This window comes from Acipenser ruthenus, chromosome 31 (genome assembly GCF_902713425.1).
Source record: "Acipenser ruthenus chromosome 31, fAciRut3.2 maternal haplotype, whole genome shotgun sequence".
NCBI lineage: Eukaryota > Metazoa > Chordata > Actinopteri > Acipenseriformes > Acipenseridae > Acipenser > Acipenser ruthenus.
The window spans coordinates 12,295,551-12,313,348 of record NC_081219.1 but is presented as its reverse complement, the minus strand read 5'-3'; the positions used below and the strand labels follow the sequence as shown (position 1 = coordinate 12,313,348).

The 17,798-nt window shown below is 40.0% G+C and overlaps 1 protein-coding gene across 1 annotated transcript; it reads right to left on the bottom strand.

Moving 5' to 3' along the window:
• Positions 1-167: 167 nt before the first annotated feature.
• On the bottom strand, positions 168-17,286 carry LOC117973870 (allograft inflammatory factor 1-like). Its single transcript, XM_034927306.2, has 6 exons — positions 15,097-17,286; positions 14,823-14,884; positions 11,543-11,609; positions 5,617-5,658; positions 4,829-4,991; positions 168-2,819 (listed from the first exon to the last, which is right to left on the bottom strand). Exons 1-6 carry the CDS (start codon positions 15,119-15,121, stop codon positions 2,732-2,734), a joined length of 447 nt encoding a protein of 148 aa, XP_034783197.1. The 5' UTR covers positions 15,122-17,286; the 3' UTR covers positions 168-2,731.
• Positions 17,287-17,798: the final 512 nt, after the last annotated feature.

Sequence of the window (17,798 nt, the reverse complement as noted above, 5' to 3'; positions counted from 1 at the left end):
AAGATGCAGAGCTTTCTTTTCAGTTTAAACTTTATTCCTTTGGTGTTTGCAAAACATCTGCACGAGTCAGCTCTTGCATTAATATACAGATACAAACATTTTTAAAAAAGCGACGCTGATAAATTAAAAAAAACATCATACTTTAGTAAAAGAAAATCAGGCACAGACCAAATCTTTTTTTTTTTAATTTTCTTTTTTTACAAACAAAAAACAAAAATCTCTAATCAGAAAGCAGTGAACAAACAAATGGTTTACCTGACACATTTAAATATAAATGAGAACATAAAACAGTATCATGCAGCTACTTCCACATGAAACAGGGTTCATTGTACACTGTACAACAGATCAGTTAAAAATAAAATCACTTTTGCTTTGCTTGAAGTCCTTGGAATGTCCCCACTAGTCTTTATCTATCCTGAGGGTTTATAAAGCCTAGTGCACACAGATGGTTCTATTTTTAATATGAACTTCCCGTCTTAAAATTTTCCCCTATGGTACTGCTAAATAACTGCAATAAATGTAGTTGTCACAAAAAATGCTGCTCAAAAGAAATACTGTACTTTATGTAAATTCTGTTATATACTGTTTGCAGTTCCAAGGTCCTTTCCTGCAACGAAGGAAAGAAACTTCCTTAAAGACTCAAGTGCTTTGACTCCGAAAGACCTACAGGTATCTGAAACCAAAGCAAGCAATCTCAGAGCTTTCTTTAACCTAGATTGGTACCATAGATACATGAACAAAATAAGTGTTTGGAATAACATAGGCTTCTTGTGAGACCTACAGTACATAACAGGCGGAATCTATGGACTTATTTAATTTGCTACCTCCCCTTTAATTAAATGAGGCTTTAAGGGCGTCAGTACATTATTACGACAATAAACAGAGCGCACTACATCCGTGTTAAAGGGATGGCTTCACACATCCATACGAAGGCTCAATGTGGGTCTTGCACTGCACCAAGTCTCCCCAATTTCCAACCTCGGCTTTTAATATATCAGGCCATTTACTCTTAGCACTTAAAAAAAGCCATTCATTGATTTTTTCACTACTCTGCAATATTTCGTTAAAATGTACGTGAAACTAATGGAAGCAGACAAACGTTTCAGCTGGCGTCTTCATCAGTGGAAGTCTGTCTACTGGAGTTAGTTTCTTAATTAAAAGTGTTACCTGTTTTTTTCTGATTGAATGTTATGGATGCACAATACACAATATACTTTAGCAATCTAACTCCAATTAATTTTTTTAAAAAATATTACCTTTTATTACATGTGCTGCTCTCTGCATTAAAAAGTGAATTAAAAAAACCATATACAGTAAGCATTGATTTAAACAGCTCAGCTCTTAATTGTAATATTAGTTTTATTTTTACATGAACTTCTCAAAGAGTGACGGATATCAATGCCATTGCACTTTTTCTCTATATTAATACAGCTGGGCTTGATCCCCAGGGCTGATTTATTGACCCCATGTATTAACATGTGCCTTTATTTGAAAATAACAAAACTATATATTAACTCTCACTGTAACCCACAGACCACAAGTCATTCTTTGTATAGTTACAAGGCTTGCTTTAGAAGGCGACCTGCATTAAGCTGTGCGTGTAACCAGCTGATAATAAAATTTTAAAAAACCCAGCAAAACTATCTTAGGGTTACTTTATAATCCAGCTAAGGCCTTCCATTGCATACCAGTGTTGGCTGATCCAGGTTTTACTATGAGTTTTATTACATTAATCACACTTTATCGGTAACAAAAGTCCACTTACATTACTGCAGACTCATAATAAAGACTGAAATGGCTCATACGAATATGCAATGGCAGTCTTACAGTAGATCCATCTATTAAATCCATGCAAGTGTAGGGGGGTGGGGTGGTGGGGGGGTTTGTGTTCCAGCCTGAAATGAGCAGGTATAATGAATAACAGCAGGTTTTAGTTGTTCAGTAGAACAGACCTCGGCTCTCTGTTCATCCGATTCAGCTGGCATTGCTACCTGATGTACAATAGACACTGTCAATGGGACTGGTGAGGGACTTGACTTAAACCACACAGCTGTGCATCATTTTCACAAACCTGCTTCATATGTTTCTATAGAGGGTAATGCCCGTACTTGATCCACTCTTGTGAATGCCCCACGGGACCATAAATTTGATTTTGGTCAGAATTGGGTGGAAGTTGCGACTAGAATGAGTGTCAATGGTATAATAAATATGACTGAGTCGAGATTGGGAAGGGGGTTATGACAAGGACTAGGGCATTAACAAGAGTGTATCCGTTAATTTAAAAAAAAGATATATACAATATTTATTAAATGTTATACTTTACAGTGTTTGAAAAGTATATTTTACTACTAACCCTAAGATTAAATTTCAACTATGGCGCAGCAATAGTTTTTAAAAAGTACCCAGTGACAAAAGCTATGATCACTGCGTGCGATCGTGTAATGCTGACACAATACATGACCTTTCCTAAAACCACACAGTTGCTGTCTGTCTTGTTGCTTGGTAGTGTACTTTTTAAAAGCCGCTATAAGGATAGCACCACTCCATAATTAAAATCTGGCGAAGCGTCCCTTGGCAGCTGAGGTCCTGCTCCGCACACTGCAGGCTTTCAGCACCTGACTGCATCCTGGCTTGATCACAGCCGATGCCTAACCGTGGCTCTACTTACAAACCTATACAAAGACACTTTGTGGGACTCTGTGCGGGTTGGTCCAGGTTCCCCTGGAATCCTTTAGGGGAGGCTTGTGATGTCTCTCTTAGGAGGAGGTCCGACTGGCTTCAAACTGCTTCCGTTGGCCTTGTCTTCGAAGAGCATTACTCTGAAAAAAAAAGAAAAAGTGATTCACAGTTGGCCCAAATACAGTCAGGTTTATTGAAGACCTGGACCGGCAGTGGCCAAGTGGCCTCATTATTGTGTCTAATGATAATGATTAGGCTGTAAATGAGTAACTTTTCATTATTGGAATCAATAAAGGAAACTTGTTAAATTCTGTCCAAATCATTATGTGCGCTCCTTCATTCAGAGAAATACATAAATAATTTTGTTTCCTTACAGGCCTATATTTGGCACTATGGGCAAACTGTTCCACTCCATATTAAATGTAGGACGTGGGCAATTCGACCAACGTGGAAAATCATGTTACTGGTGTCTTGAAGACTTCTAAGAAAGAGCACCGGTGAAGTGTTTATAGAAATTCTCCAGTGAACTCTTGGGTGAACCAATTCAAAACTTTAGCCCAAGCAAAAGTTATGGCAAATTACTTGGCAATACGTTTTTACTTGGTAAATTGAATAACAAATAATCTACCCAGTCATTCTGCATTGGTAATAAATTAACTGGAGTACCACTGTTCTGGCTTATTAAAATCATTGCAGTCTTTACCATAGCTCCCAAGCATGTAAACGCACGCAAAGTCCTATGAATCCTGCAAGTATTTTTACTTCGGCAGTTGACACAGAGCGACAGTTCTGTTTTAAAGTGATCTTCTTAACTTTCCTTTTTTGGTTCGTCTTTGCAAAGCTTCGATAAGCTCTTAAGAGTCCTTATCTGAAAGATAAACTGCTGTCCGAGGAATCTATTCTCCGCGCCGAGGACCGTTTATTTTATCAAATTCCCCAAGCTGGTGCCTCCCTCTCAGATATTCACAGCTCCCTCCTCTCCCCGCCCCTTTGTGCCCTCTTTGTTTCGCTTCACACACTCCTCAGTCCTAATCAACTTTCCAGTTTACTCACTCTAATTCGTTTAATGCCTTTCCAGTGTGCTGGGGTTTTTGTAAGACGTCCCAGATTAGCTGCAGAGGAAGCTTTGTAATTGAAGCAAAGATCTTGCCTTTGGGCTGCTTTTTCACACAGCCTTGCGCCAATTCCTCAGTTAACACTGTACAGTAAGTGCTGTTGGGTTCAGAGCAGCGAGCACCAAGATGCATTCTAGTTTATTATAGAAGTAGATTTTCACAGAGGAAAACTTGAACTTCAGGGTCTATCTGGAACCTAGGAAAGGTGCACTATTCAATAAAGAGAAAGACAATTAAATAAGCCTAAAGAAAGATACAGCAGGTCTACAGCAGGGGGGGGATCTAAATACTGTTTAAATGGGATCTTTGTGTGCCAAGCTTATGAAAACCATGCATTTTATTTAAAGCAAGTCTTCATCTCATCCCATCTATCCCACAGTATCCTAATAGAAATTCTAGCTCTCTTCTTTCGACGCCGGAACAAAGTGCGATCTTTGCCAACAAGAAGTCCAATTAGCTGAAAACAGACAACACTGTAAGTGTCTGGAATCTGGATTTGTCCCTGTTAATTTACATCACTATTGAACCAAAGAAAGCCGAGCTTGTGATGATTATAGGGACGACGGTTGAGGCATTTCAAGAGTTGTGGCATTTCGAGAGTTTGCACCTAAAAACACACAAGATCTGTTAAATGCAATTATGCATCTTGGGGTTTTTGGCAATGTTGCTTTTTGTGGCTAGTAGCCAGGAGACTAGCTGAGGAAAAAAAAAAACATCTGAAACACAGCCAGAGAAGCTGCTCTCAATGACAAAACAGATTTTTAGATTTGTTTTAGATTTGCCACCACATACCTCACTATCAGGAGGGAATGGGCCCTATTCTCCAAACTTCTAAGGACTTGAAGGTGTGTTATTAGATTACTCCATTCTTTTTGGGTAAACAGTGCTTTGGAAAATGAGAATAAACGTCTAACCCTCTCTAAAACAGAAGGCTTTCATGAACTGCAAGGTTGATTTAATCAGTCAAAACCTTGAAAAGACTCTAAAGCAGTGAAGAGGATCCAGTGAACCTGGACTTGGGAAGCCACACTCACAGTTTCAGGACAGCAGATCGCTTCCCCAGCATCATTTTCACAAAGTCCCGGTAGCTGATGGTCTCGCTGCACCCTCCTGTCACCTCCGAGATCATCTTCTTCATTTCCAGGTGAGTTTTTGGGACCCCCAGCTTCTCCATCATTCTCTTCAAGGCCATCATGTCTAATGAGGAAAAATAAACAGGATAACAACTTGTTCTTTTGCTAGGGACTGTGTCGCATTCACTTTGGCTGTAATATCTCAATTATCTTAACTAATGTATTTGTCTTGCTGTTTAGCATCACTTTGCAGATAATTTGTTTCCAAGTTTAAAGCTCTTGGTGGCCTTAATGTGGCTCTCAAACAGGTTTTCCATCTTAGTACAGCTGGTACAACAGAGTGTAACCATTAACCTGTCCCCCTGCAACACTCTTCCCCTAGTGGATGCAGTACATAACATTTCTAAGTAGAAGCAAGCTGTACTAGAGTGAAACTACAAACAAGATCTGGAAAACTAAATTGTACACTGTTAATCTAAGGGGAAAAAAACGGATATAAAACTTGATGGTTAAATCGTTTCACATAAATTCTCTATATTGAGAATCACACCTAGCTCTGCCCTAGCTCATAGGTCCTTGTGAAGCATTCAGTGTGCCTGGAGCATGCCTGTGCCTGGAGCATGCCTGTGCCTGGTGCATGCCTGTGCCTGGAGCATGCCTGTGCCTGGTGCATGCCTGTGCCTGGTGCATGCCTGTTCTATCGATATTGTTTGAGCAGCATAACCCACTGTGTGTAAACATATACTTACCAATCTCCCCTTGATCGTTGAGGTCAAATTCAACATATTTGCCTGAAACAGAATAAAACGAGCAGTCAGTGAAATGGTATGTAATACATAGAAAGTCCTGAAATAAATGTATTTTTATAAATTTTGTGTACACCCCCACCCCCCACCCCCTGTCCCGTCCCATCCCATCCTGTCACGGGTTGCTGGTGGGTGATGTCAGACCAGGAAGTTGACACACACTTAGTACTGCAGGTTGAGACGCAAATGCCCTCCTTTTATTTAATAAATTAACTCACAAACACAAAAACTGGAACGAAACAAAAGCCACGGTGGCCCAAAGTAAACAGTTACACAAAACACTACAAACACTGAATAAAACAAGTATCGTGCAGGTTTAAAACCAGCAGGCGTAGCAATTGTCTCTTTGCTTACTTTGCGTGATAGATCTCAAGGTTCTTCGCTTCACTCGGTCAGCAAAAGCTGTTTTTTATATCGTGGTCGAGGGATTAACTGGCTATCAATTACCTCGTTTATCCCCCCACTCTGCACAGGATTTCTAATATGCTTGCTCGACGGAGAGTTTGTAAATAAATCATTAGCTGCGAGCACGCATTCTCAAGGGATGTAGTTTGGCAGAGAGGAGAAGCAAACATTGTCCAAGCCAAACTACATTTAACTATAAATATACACAAACGCATTTAAATAATATTATAATAATATACAAATAAACACAGGGGTGGGGTGTACCCGTCACACACCCCCCCAAAAAATGTTTTATTTATATATACATACAGCATATATTTATATATAAATATGCAGAAGTCTGCAAAGGGAAGGGCCAAATCGCCTGAAGTCAGTCAAGCTGAACTAAAAGGAAATACCATGCAGGACTGCTGTTCATAACCATTGCCCCTGGCTGAGGAGAGCAACACGGACCTCGCCCTGCAGGGTGTGGAGGATACATGGCATTGTTGGGAGTTTCAGGATGGCTTTCTCAATCGCCTTTGCGATGGCATCTAAACAGCTGCCAAAAGACTTTGCGTAGAAGAAAACCAGACTTTAGTGCTTTAAAATCAACAACACAAGCCGACTGCTGCCTTCCAAAAAACCTTCCTTTAAAATGGTTACAGAAACTATGAAGATTTTTCTATTAAAGTCAGTACCACCTGCTTGCTTTCTTCTTTTTTTTAAGATACAATCTCAACTCAGGTCTCCCTCGGTATTAAATCCTCTTGTACTACAGTTCAAAGTTCACCGAAGGATTAAACAGGGCTGCGGGACACAGCAGTATTAAAGTACAAAGCCTTACTCTATTTACAGTAATTAAACCATTGCTCCGGTGTGGAAATGGCTTCCACCCCAGCTCAAGGTCACACTAACATACTTCCCCATCAGAAACTGCTCTGCCGTCCCTTTGAAGTTCAGTTAAAGCAGCAGCGGGACACAGACAACACCAATCAGGACAACAGAAGACCCCTTGGTCCTGGGCACTTTCATTATAAATCACGTATGGGTATCAAGTAAACTAATCACAGGAGAGTTCTGCATCCCCGTAAATCTTATGCTGTGATGTAGGAAGGTCATGTCAGAGGAAATGTGTGGGCAATGTTAAACCTGTTTACTGGAGGAGACTTGGCATAAGTAGAGTTGCTAAAGTATATTAGGATTAAAATGATTGGCGAGATAAGGCGTGTACCAAAATGTATGGCCAATGAAACAGGGTACACAATTAACCACTGTAACCTTGTAAAAGTGGTGGTTAGTGGTTGGTTGCAGCTGAACGGAGTAACAGCTGAATCAGTAAGATAACAGCAACAGACTGCAGTCATGTGTGTGATGAGCCTACTATAGTATAAATACAAGGCAGGGAGGCCTCACAGAGCTCCAATACCTCCAGAAACATCGTGGACCATCGATGAATCAGCCTGAGGGCTCTCTCCTGGGGTTCAGGTAATCCGATCAACTGCCTGTCTCTGTTCATACTCGTGAACATAACGTCCAATGTAGAATGTAATGTGGACATTTCAAACTAATAAACGGTAAACCGGTAAAAATTTGAAACATGGTCTGGTCTCATCCTTACAGCGTAACAAAGCAGTTTATTCCATGTTTACCTTAATTCTTAAACCTTACACGTGTTATCTCAAAGAACACTTGTCATGCTTAATCGCTGCTCCGGAGATAAGACGAGTGTCTCTGCTTATAAAATAAATCATTTCAGCCAGAGCAGCTGGGTGTGTTCCGTTTTTGAATCACCGTGGCAACTGTGCCTGCCCGGCTTCGTGTACAATGGGCCTGTGTGTCTCTTGTCCGCAGTTGTCTCTCAGAAGAGCACACAAGTGAAACACTATCTCCAATGGCTTATGTTATGGGATGGCGTCAATCTGTGGTCCTGACGGTGGCAAACAGCGCTTGCTCTTGCAGTTTTCCTCAGCTGTGTACAAGAAGGAGCAAGAGGTGTTTGACCCCCAGAGGGCAGCAAAGCAGGCAAGGCTATAACAACAAGGCCGAAGCCCCCCTCCCTGTACAGTGATGGCCAGTTGGCAGCCGTGGCAGACAAGGACAGGTGTCTGGGACAGGTGCCTGGGTGTGGAGTGAGGCAAGCACAGACTTGCAAGGACTTTGAGTCACAATTCAAACCATGAGAAACATTGAAAAGACATTTTTAAGGCACTAACACTATTTTGTATAATGTTAGAAATGTACATTTTTTTCATTTGTTTCATATCATTATTTGGTGATGTGTTTATTGTACACTAGCAGATGAACTGGTATTGATGTTATTTTGTGAAACCAATAAAATATTTATATAAAAAAAATGTACCTTTTACAAAACTGGACCCAAATCCTTTAGTAATAACACTCAGGCAATACAATTCTTTCACACTGTTTGTTTCTTGTTTTTTCTTTATCATTAAGTTGGTTATTTTGCCTTTCAAAAAATGGAATGAAAATATCACCACACTACTTATTTAAGTTCCTATAAGCTGTACACTTTTTTTTAAAAAAAGGAAAAAAAAAAACATGCAAATGGTGAAAAACTAGTAAGAATCAGCTTGCACTTTAGAATCCTTAACTTTCTTTGGAACTTTTTTCCCCCCTGACGATTCTGTTTTTTCCCCCCTGAAGATTCTGTTAAAGAGAATGTGGTCACATTGTCTGCTGAAACTAAGAGCTTTGAAACTGACCTGAAAGAGCGCTGCCCCTGAATACGTTCATTAAGCATTCAGTGATGAATTAACCCTGTTTCATTAGAGCCATTCTGAATTACCTCAGCCCTGTTTCATTAGAGCCATTCTGAATGAACTCAGCCCTGTTTCATTAGAGCCATTCTGAATGAACTCAGCCCTGTTTCATTAGAGCCATTCTGAATTACCTCAGCCCTGTTTCATTAGAGCCATTCTGAATGAACTCAGCCCTGTTTCATTAGAGTCATTCTGAATGAACTCAGTCCTGTTTCATTAGAGCCATTCTGAATGAACTCAGCCCTGTTTCATTAGAGTCATTCTGAATGAACTCAGCCCTGTTTCATTAGAGCCATTCTGAATGAACTCAGCCCTGTTTCATTAGAGCCATTCTGAATGAACTCAGCCCTGTTTCATTAGAGCCATTCTGAATGAACTCAGCCCTGTTTCATTAGAGCCATTCTGAATGAACTCAGCCCTGTTTCATTAGAGCCATTCTGAATGAACTCAGCCCTGTTTCATTAGAGCCATTCTGAATGAACTCAGCCCTGTTTCATTAGAGTCATTCTGAATGAACTCAGTCCTGTTTCATTAGAGCCATTCTGAATGAACTCAGCCCTGTTTCATTAGAGTCATTCTGAATGAACTCAGCCCTGTTTCATTAGAGCCATTCTGAATGAACTCAGCCCTGTTTCATTAGAGCCATTCTGAATGAACTCAGCCCTGTTTCATTAGAGCCATTCTGAATGAACTCAGCCCTGTTTCATTAGAGCCATTCTGAATGAACTCAGCCCTGTTTCATTAGAGCCATTCTGAATGAACTCAGCCCTGTTTCATTAGAGCCATTCTGAATGAACTCAGCCCTGTTTCATTAGAGCCATTCTGAATGAACTCAGCCCTGTTTCATTAGAGCCATTCTGAATGAACTCAGCCCTGTTTCATTAGAGCCATTCTTTTCAGTTTTACAGTGCGTTCATGTTGTGGACAATATGTGGAGGATGAAGGCCATGTTGTGTTGAAATATATTAAACAATCTTGCTGACACACAAGAATTGTTTTCCTATTCTATTAGAAACTATTATTATTATTATTATTATTATTATTATTATTATTATTATTATTATTATTATTATTATTATTAATAATAATACATATTTGGATTACATTATTTAAATGACATTCATGCAATCTTATAATACAAACTTATTCTCAGATATATAACTTTAACATTCATACATGTATAAATCGAAACCTCTTCCGTCAGTGAGAATTATTACATACCAGGAATAGCATGTTTTTTTTTTTTAATCACTGTAGTAAGCCGACAGTAATCTATATCATATGTCTGTTTTGTAATCTGTTTATAAATTGTATATTTTAGAAGTAATTACATTTTCCTTTATCTGTCTGGTGGAGCCTCTCCAGCTGTAATGCACATAGCATTAGATGTTTCCATTCTGTGAAAGCTGGATATTTCCCTCCTTTCCATTATAAATCATTTTATCATCCTAATAAACATCTTGAAATAAATAGCGGGGATGTCCTCTTTGGCTTTCCTCTGCCTTATTTATAATTTTTGTTATTTGTTCTCAATCTAAAGATTAACACAGCGCGGGTGGATTAACCCGTGCACATTTTTTTTTTTACAATAAAGAGCCTGTTTACTGTTACAAATGCAGATTTACAAAACACTAACTGTGTCACCCAGTACAGGACACTGCCAATATTGTTAAGGGAACTCAAGGAAAGGGGTGGGGGGGACGGGGGGACGGGGGGGGTGGACGCGAGTGAAACGTGAACTCAAAATTCCTTCAATCAAGAACAAGGAGGGGGTCTGTTCTGGGGCTTCGGCTGCCCAATTCACACAAATAACTCCCACCCACCGGGCCCTGCTTAGAGAAAGCCTGTTTCACAGAACAAATAAAGAGGTTTTCTAAAGGAGAGCGCGGTTTCACAGAGCTGCTCTCCCGTGCTGTATGTTAAAGCATATTTTAACACTGAGCCAGGTTGGTAAGCACAGTCCTGGAGCCCCTGCCTTTGGGTTGGTGAGTAAAACACTAACTGGTTTCAGCTTCTCTCGGAGGGTGTGTGTTTATCGTTTGGTCGCAGCCTTCGATTCATTGACAAACAAAGGATGCCTTTTTCCAAGCCTCCCTTGGAAGTGTTCACAAGCCTATGTTTTCCCAGCTGTACTTTTGACATTGGTAACTGCCCAGGCCTGGAGAAAGCTTATGAATGTTTTGAGCAGTCAGGGTACCGGCTACAAACCCAGGCAGGGTCTGTGGTTAACCAGAAAGCAGAGCACACGTCTTCTTTCTGAATTCCTGATTGACGCTGCTGTTTTTTTTTTCTCAATCATTTCATTCATTAGGTTGTCAAAGTCACGCTGTCGAAAAGCAATGTCCAATAGGGTATTCTCGATATGCAAATGTTTTTTTTCTGAGCAGAATTTGGATTCACAAAACAATCCAGAAACGTATTTAATCGTTTCAACTTTAGAAAACAAGACCATTACTTTCCGACCGCTAGGTTGTCAGATTCCTCGGGGGGGAAACCTAAAATCGCTCCACATGTCACCAAGTAAAAACAAATGGAGAAGCTGAACACGAATGCCCGTCAGAGAGGGCCCAGCCTGGCACCACGCTGTGTTGTGCTCTGATGTGTGCCACGTGCAAAACCAGGCACTGCGGGGTAAGGATGGTACAAAGAACCACTAGGAATATTCAGAAAGCATTCAACACGGATACATAGAAGATAATTACTTTTAAAAGAGTCCAGCTTTTCTGCAAGGTCCTCTTCATCGCTAAACTTCTGGTCTTCAAGAAACTCCTGAAAAGCGAAAAGTATTACAGGTTTTAGTTAAAGGTATAGCTTTCTGGTGGCACTTCATTATCGGGCATAATAAAAAACAGGTAATGGTACTGCCAAGATATATTCACTAGTCTTACATTAAAACGTGTGTCGATCATATCATCTGTCTGTCTGCAACAGTGTACACCCTTATCAAAGTTTACCACGGTATTTTTGCAGTTTTCCTATACTTTTCCCCATGGTTATGCTTTGCATTTACTATAGTTTACTCTGGTTTGCCATGTTTTTTAATATGCTGTACCGCACCTTTCACAATTTCACTATGCTTTACTACACTTTACTATGCTTTTACTGTGGGGAACTTTTATAAGGGGGCAGCTCTACCATTTCATATATAAGGTGTCCTGGAAGCCAGTCCTAAAAAGACTCCTAATGCTAGCTAATTGTATTTTGTGAAGTTACTAAAGCTTTTCTACTGCCCCAAAATGCAAAGACTCTTGACCTTTCGCCATGGTTAGTGCTCTCTGTTCCATGAAGTGCTCAGTAATGAAACACTGTGTCCTGACCCACATTCCACCAGGTTATCTGACCAGACTGAAGGGTACCTGGGTGCTGCTGGAAACATGAGCAGTTACCTGAGATGCCCTCCACGCTATCTCTTGCTGCTGTTGAATACAGGTTCATAAACCCCTCCTGTTTAAAATCTACAAAATTATCTGAGCCTTTTAAAAGGTATTATCTTTCATTCTTTTAACATTCGGATCATTGTCCAAAGCTGGTAAAGGAGGAGAGTTAATGTAGTCCTTTTTGCTGCTGCATTGTTTCCCACTGCGAAAGTACTGCTCATGTTGATAAAGAAATTGTAAAAAAAAAAAAAAAAAAGTATTGGAGGTTACGCATAACTGAAATACATCATAGTATTTATTTAAATGGGACACAATTTGAAAATATGGCCCACAATAACTAAACCATTTCAGAATGTCTGCTGGGCTCAGGTTGTCTGAAGCATACAGGACTTATTATTATTATTATTATTATTATTATTATTATTATTATTATTAAAGCTTTCAGAAGATGTAACACAGTAATATACAATGCCATTTACGTTTAGCCATGCACATGGGTCTGGAGGAGCTTTGTAAAGAAGCAGCGGGCATCAATGGGCTCTATGAGGAATTTGCTGAGCTGGGGCATTCCTTCCAGCTATTATCTTAAGAGCTGCACAATGAACCTGGCTGATTTAACACTGCAACCAGATCAGGAGGCTCTGGAAGTCATGCCACCGCTGCAACACCAAAATACACGAAGCAAAAACCAAGGTTGCACGCTGCCTGCCAAGAAATCCATTTAAAAAGTGCGCTCTGCAAGACCAGAGTATGGTCAAATGAAGCACAGCACAGTAAACGTATGGCAGAGAGCTGAATGGTACAGCGAGTAGAAGCAGGACAACACACATTGATATGGTAAACAATAACACCTTAAGAGGGAAATGCTTTTAGCCCCAATTTTGTTTTTCTTTTTTTTTAGAAAACACCTGTCTATAGTGACCACCTTTTAGACAGGTGATGCTTACATAAACACAGCTTGTCTAAAAAGTCAATTCCACTCTCTTTAGTGGTGCCTACATCAGTTTTGGCTTCCTATTAGTGTTTTACAATGATCAATAATGAGATACACAGAAACATGTGCTTTCTTTTTAATATTTTTTTTTTATACTTGAAACAATGACATGCAGTCGTGCAGTCTGACAACCACTTAGCATGTCAGAACAAAAACTTATTCACCATGATCAACACGAACAACCAGTCCATTGTGATCTGTTGAGCGCAATCAGATACTAATCAGATACTTGCGCTCACAAAAGACACCTGTCAAAACGTTTGTCTACCAACCCCAACATGTTCCGTCAGTTTTAAGCAGGTCTCTGATTTGATTCCCTGATAACGATGCATGCATTTTAAAACCCCCAGGAGGACGGAATTAGCTGCTTTCCGCACTTTATCAAGTCACGGAGACTTAGTTAATTTAACGTCGCTGATACGCGTTCTATATTTGATTGGATTTGCACAGCTAAACAGATCATCTGATTAAAGTGGCCGCAGGCTGAGGCTGGCAGGCTATTTTTATTTTTTTTGCAGACGCTATCTTTTATTCATGCAAATCACATCTCACCTTTACAATGGACGTGAATTCCGCATGCAGCCTAGCGAGCATATATCGCGAATGTAAATCGACAGCAGTAGTGCGGCAGTGCTTCTGCAATGAGCATTTATGATCACTAGGGGGGCGTGCTTCATGTCTACAATGAATGCTAGTGCGCTAATACATGTTTATCATGTTAGAACATAAGAACATAAGAAAGTTTACAAACGAGAGGAGGCCATTCAGCCCATCTTGCTCGTTTGGTTGTTAGTAGCTTATTGATCCCAGAATCTCATCAAGCAGCTTCTTGAAGGATCCCAGGGTTTCAGCTTCAACAACATTACTGGGGATTTGTTTCCAGACCCTCACAATTCTCTGTGTACAAAAGTGCCTCCTATCTTCTGTTCTGAATGCCCCTGAATGCCCCCCATGTTGCAAGACTTTAAACAAGAAATCAAGCATTAACCTTTTTGCACAAAAATAAAGACGTGAGACCTATATTTCTGCTATAGTGTTTCAGTACTGTATAGCGGATTTCACTGTCAAGATCCGTCTATATTACTTAATGATGGTCAAAAAGCTGCAGCGTTCAAGTTACTTATAAAATATTATACAGCTAACTTGAAAGCTGTAACTGTCTAAGCGCTGAAAATAAGTAAAAAAAAATGTCCAGTTAAGCAAATTATTAGTTAAATTAAGGGTTTAGTTAAATAATCGACAACTCTTGGAATGAAAAGCAGAAGAGACACATGGGGTCCCCCGAGGTTCACACAAGTTCAGCTATCACAATGCATTAACAAACCGGAGGACTTTTTACAAAGGGACGTGCTGTGGGCATATATCGACTAATACGAAGCAATTCATATACTTGCCACACTGGTGCAAATCTCCCGAGAAAACAAACAGAGCTGTTCTTTATAGAGCTGAAGGTCTTTAAAAATACCCGCACGCTACCTGACACAGGGAATTTAAGTATTAAGCGGTGATTGGTTAGCCCTGTTTAGTTCATTAGTGAATGAACGGCTGTAACAAACAGCGCAAGCACAGTGTAGTCGAGGTAATGAAAGCAGGACAGTGCTCTTACTATACCTTGTTGATTTCTTCTAAGCGGTCCCGTTGCTGTGCTTTTAAGAGTCCGAATGCTTTTCCACCTGAAAACAGACAAACAAACAAAAACCCAAACAAAGCTGGCATAAATAAAACAACTCAGAAAATGTCAACTTGATTTCCAATCCACGACGCTGAAAGTTACATTACTGTCAACCAGACCTTTGTTTAAGTACAAGTCTTATTTATGAATGACTGTATACACAGCATTTAAATTCCGTTTTTTTTTGTTAGTTAGTTGTGTTTTTTTTTTTACCTTGTAGTTTCTGATTTGAAGGCATCTTCGGGGGATTTAGTGACACAAATGGAGAAGGTAAAAAAAAAGAGAAGAGAAACGGATGAACCAATTCCTCATGCAGCGCCTCCGCGTACTGAACACAGACTGGCACACATCACACCCCTGACTGATGTTTAAACGCCAGGTTCCAATCTGCTATCTGAAGAGGCTGCGCTGCGAGGACTGTGCTGTGCTCCACCCCCTGCCGGCCAAAAGTGGAACTGCAACTGCGCGTTGAAGGAACGTTTCATTATGGACAAATCGCCTCCTTCACAGTAAATAGCAGATTCTCTATATCTGATAAAAATCCCCATTGCTACACAGGTAAACTTCCCCCAACACTTTTTGTCTGGAATTTTTTTCAAACATTTCATCGCATACCTGTGTTGTTATTGATGTATGAGAGAAAGAAAAAAAATAGCATTCTGTAAATAAGCTATAAAATACTATCGGCGAATGTAATAATGCGATCAGTTTATATTCTTACAGCAATGTGAATAACTGAAAATTGAGCGTTTGTAAGCATTTGTAAACGCAATTGATCACTCAGTGTAGAATTTGAGTGATGTTGGATGTTTGGAGGTAAACAGCGTCCCTGTGGTACATTTAGGATTGGAGTCATCTACATTAAATATAATATCTCCCTAAGAAAAACATACTATCTTGGGTGAGGCCGATTTTTTGTCATTTTACTGTCACAAGAAAAGCAACACAATATCAGCGAGACACCTGCGCCCCCTGCTGGAGAAACGTTCGCATGTTCTACTCTTTGGAATTATACAGCCCACATTTATTATACGGCTATATTCTAAACACAACGTTATAAAACTGATTTAACTCAGCTGTATGACTGGCGTTTAAATGAACATAACATATAGATGTAATATATCATTGATTAGTGTGTATGTTTAATGTACAGGGTGATTAGAAAGTAAGCGCACCACATCAACGCACCATATCTCACAGACCCCATGGTTCCCTTAACCCCTATGCAATTTCACCTTCCTGTGCCCTACCGTTTGTGAGATGCGTTGATGTGGCAAACTGACTTTCTAATCATCCTGTGCATTAAGGCTTCGCTTCGAGGTCCGCTCGGCCAAACTGCACGAAATGTGATATCTTATACAATACGAGACACCTACGCACGACGTAACTTCTAGATACATACCATAACACGCATTTGTATTTGTAATATTATACAATACGTTTTCCATACAACAAAGTGAAGGCCAGTGATTTGAGTAACATTTTAAACACGGATTAAGACGCGCCCAATAAGCAACTGTCTAGTTTGGGATTGGTGAACACGTTTTCCACATTTGACACCAAAGCCCACGTTTCAAAACCACGTGGTGAAACCTCAATTATGGTTGCTTAAGGCTCTTTCCTTTAAAAACTAATAATAATAATAATAATAACAGCATCTTCGGTTCTTCGGTTTCTCTAGTTTCCCGTTTTAGACGTTGCTGTCTGTGTGTTCTTCACTCTGGGCAGCCTGGTTCACCTGCTGATCAGCAGGATCATCATTAGCGGAGCGGTGGATCTGAATAAATCTCTCAGTGGCTCCAGCCTGCTCGACCTGAACGTGGATTTCCTCGCCACCTTTCGATTCGGTCTGCTCTGGCATGCCTATCCCGACTGGCTGCATGGTTTCAAGCAACCCATTCACTGTATTAACAACACGCTATTGCCAGCTTCTCGTGTTGCTGAAAGCCATCATGCTTCTAGGTCATGTTTTAGCTATATCTTGAGCACAGCTGTTTGAATTGAGATGAAACATGTGCTAACATTCTCTACCTCCGATTTCAGACTTTAGTGCTTATGGATATAATTAGAGGCTTGCAACGCTAATAAAGGCAATGTCTTTGCAGTCTGAGTTTGCATGGGCAGTTATTATCCGAGCTTTTGTACATATTATCCATGTGTAATATCACACCACAGAAGAAAGCTCATTTTCATATGATATTTTTTTGGGGAGATGCATCAGGGATGGAAATAAGACTCCTATTGCATAGCAGTTTCACCCATTCCAGGTTTTACTATAAGCTTCATTAGCCACAGTGCATAGATAACACACGCCCAGGTGTGTCTTATTAAACTCACAGTAAACCTTTGGAAGGAGAGAGTATGCAAACACGGTAAGCTGGGTTCACTGTCTGAGCAATGGGCTGTTGCTGTGCATGGAGCTAGGTGTGTAAAGGGATCATTATAATAGTGTACCTGAATGCAAACTCTCATTACACCAAACAATATACAGATATAGCAGGGCTATGCAGGGTTGAAACTGACTTTACAAACTGTACTTATTGTATATGAAGCTGTTTATTATTTATGTGAACTAATAATGGTACAATGCTTAAATATAACAGGAGTGAAGGCGTGTTCTGATACATAATCATTTCTTATTGTCTGCTGTAAAGGGGTTTATACTGCATCATTTCTGTGTCTTGTTTTGTTAATTGGTTTTGTATTTTTTCAATTGTACGCTTTTTTTTTTAAAGAAAAAACAGCACCACCTTGTGGATTGAGAGAGCAATGCAAGTCATAAAACACTCAATAACACGCGCAAAGCGTATGAAGATTTTTACTGACTGGTTGTAAAAAATATATTTAATCCCAAAACTTTTGTTGGTTTCCACGAATCAGTCTTGCTCCAAGTTGCTTCTTCTTAATGGAGAACA

Excerpts from the sequence above, each read along its gene's own strand:
- LOC117973870 (XM_034927306.2), bottom strand. The coding sequence starts at position 15,121 with ATGCCTTCAAATCAGAAACTACAAG. Across the intron at positions 14,885-15,096 it reads TTCAAATCAGAAACTACAAG|GTGGAAAAGCATTCGGACTC; the intron begins GTAAAAAAAAAA and ends GTCTGTTTTCAG. Across the intron at positions 11,610-14,822 it reads GCTTAGAAGAAATCAACAAG|GAGTTTCTTGAAGACCAGAA; the intron begins GTATAGTAAGAG and ends TTCGCTTTTCAG.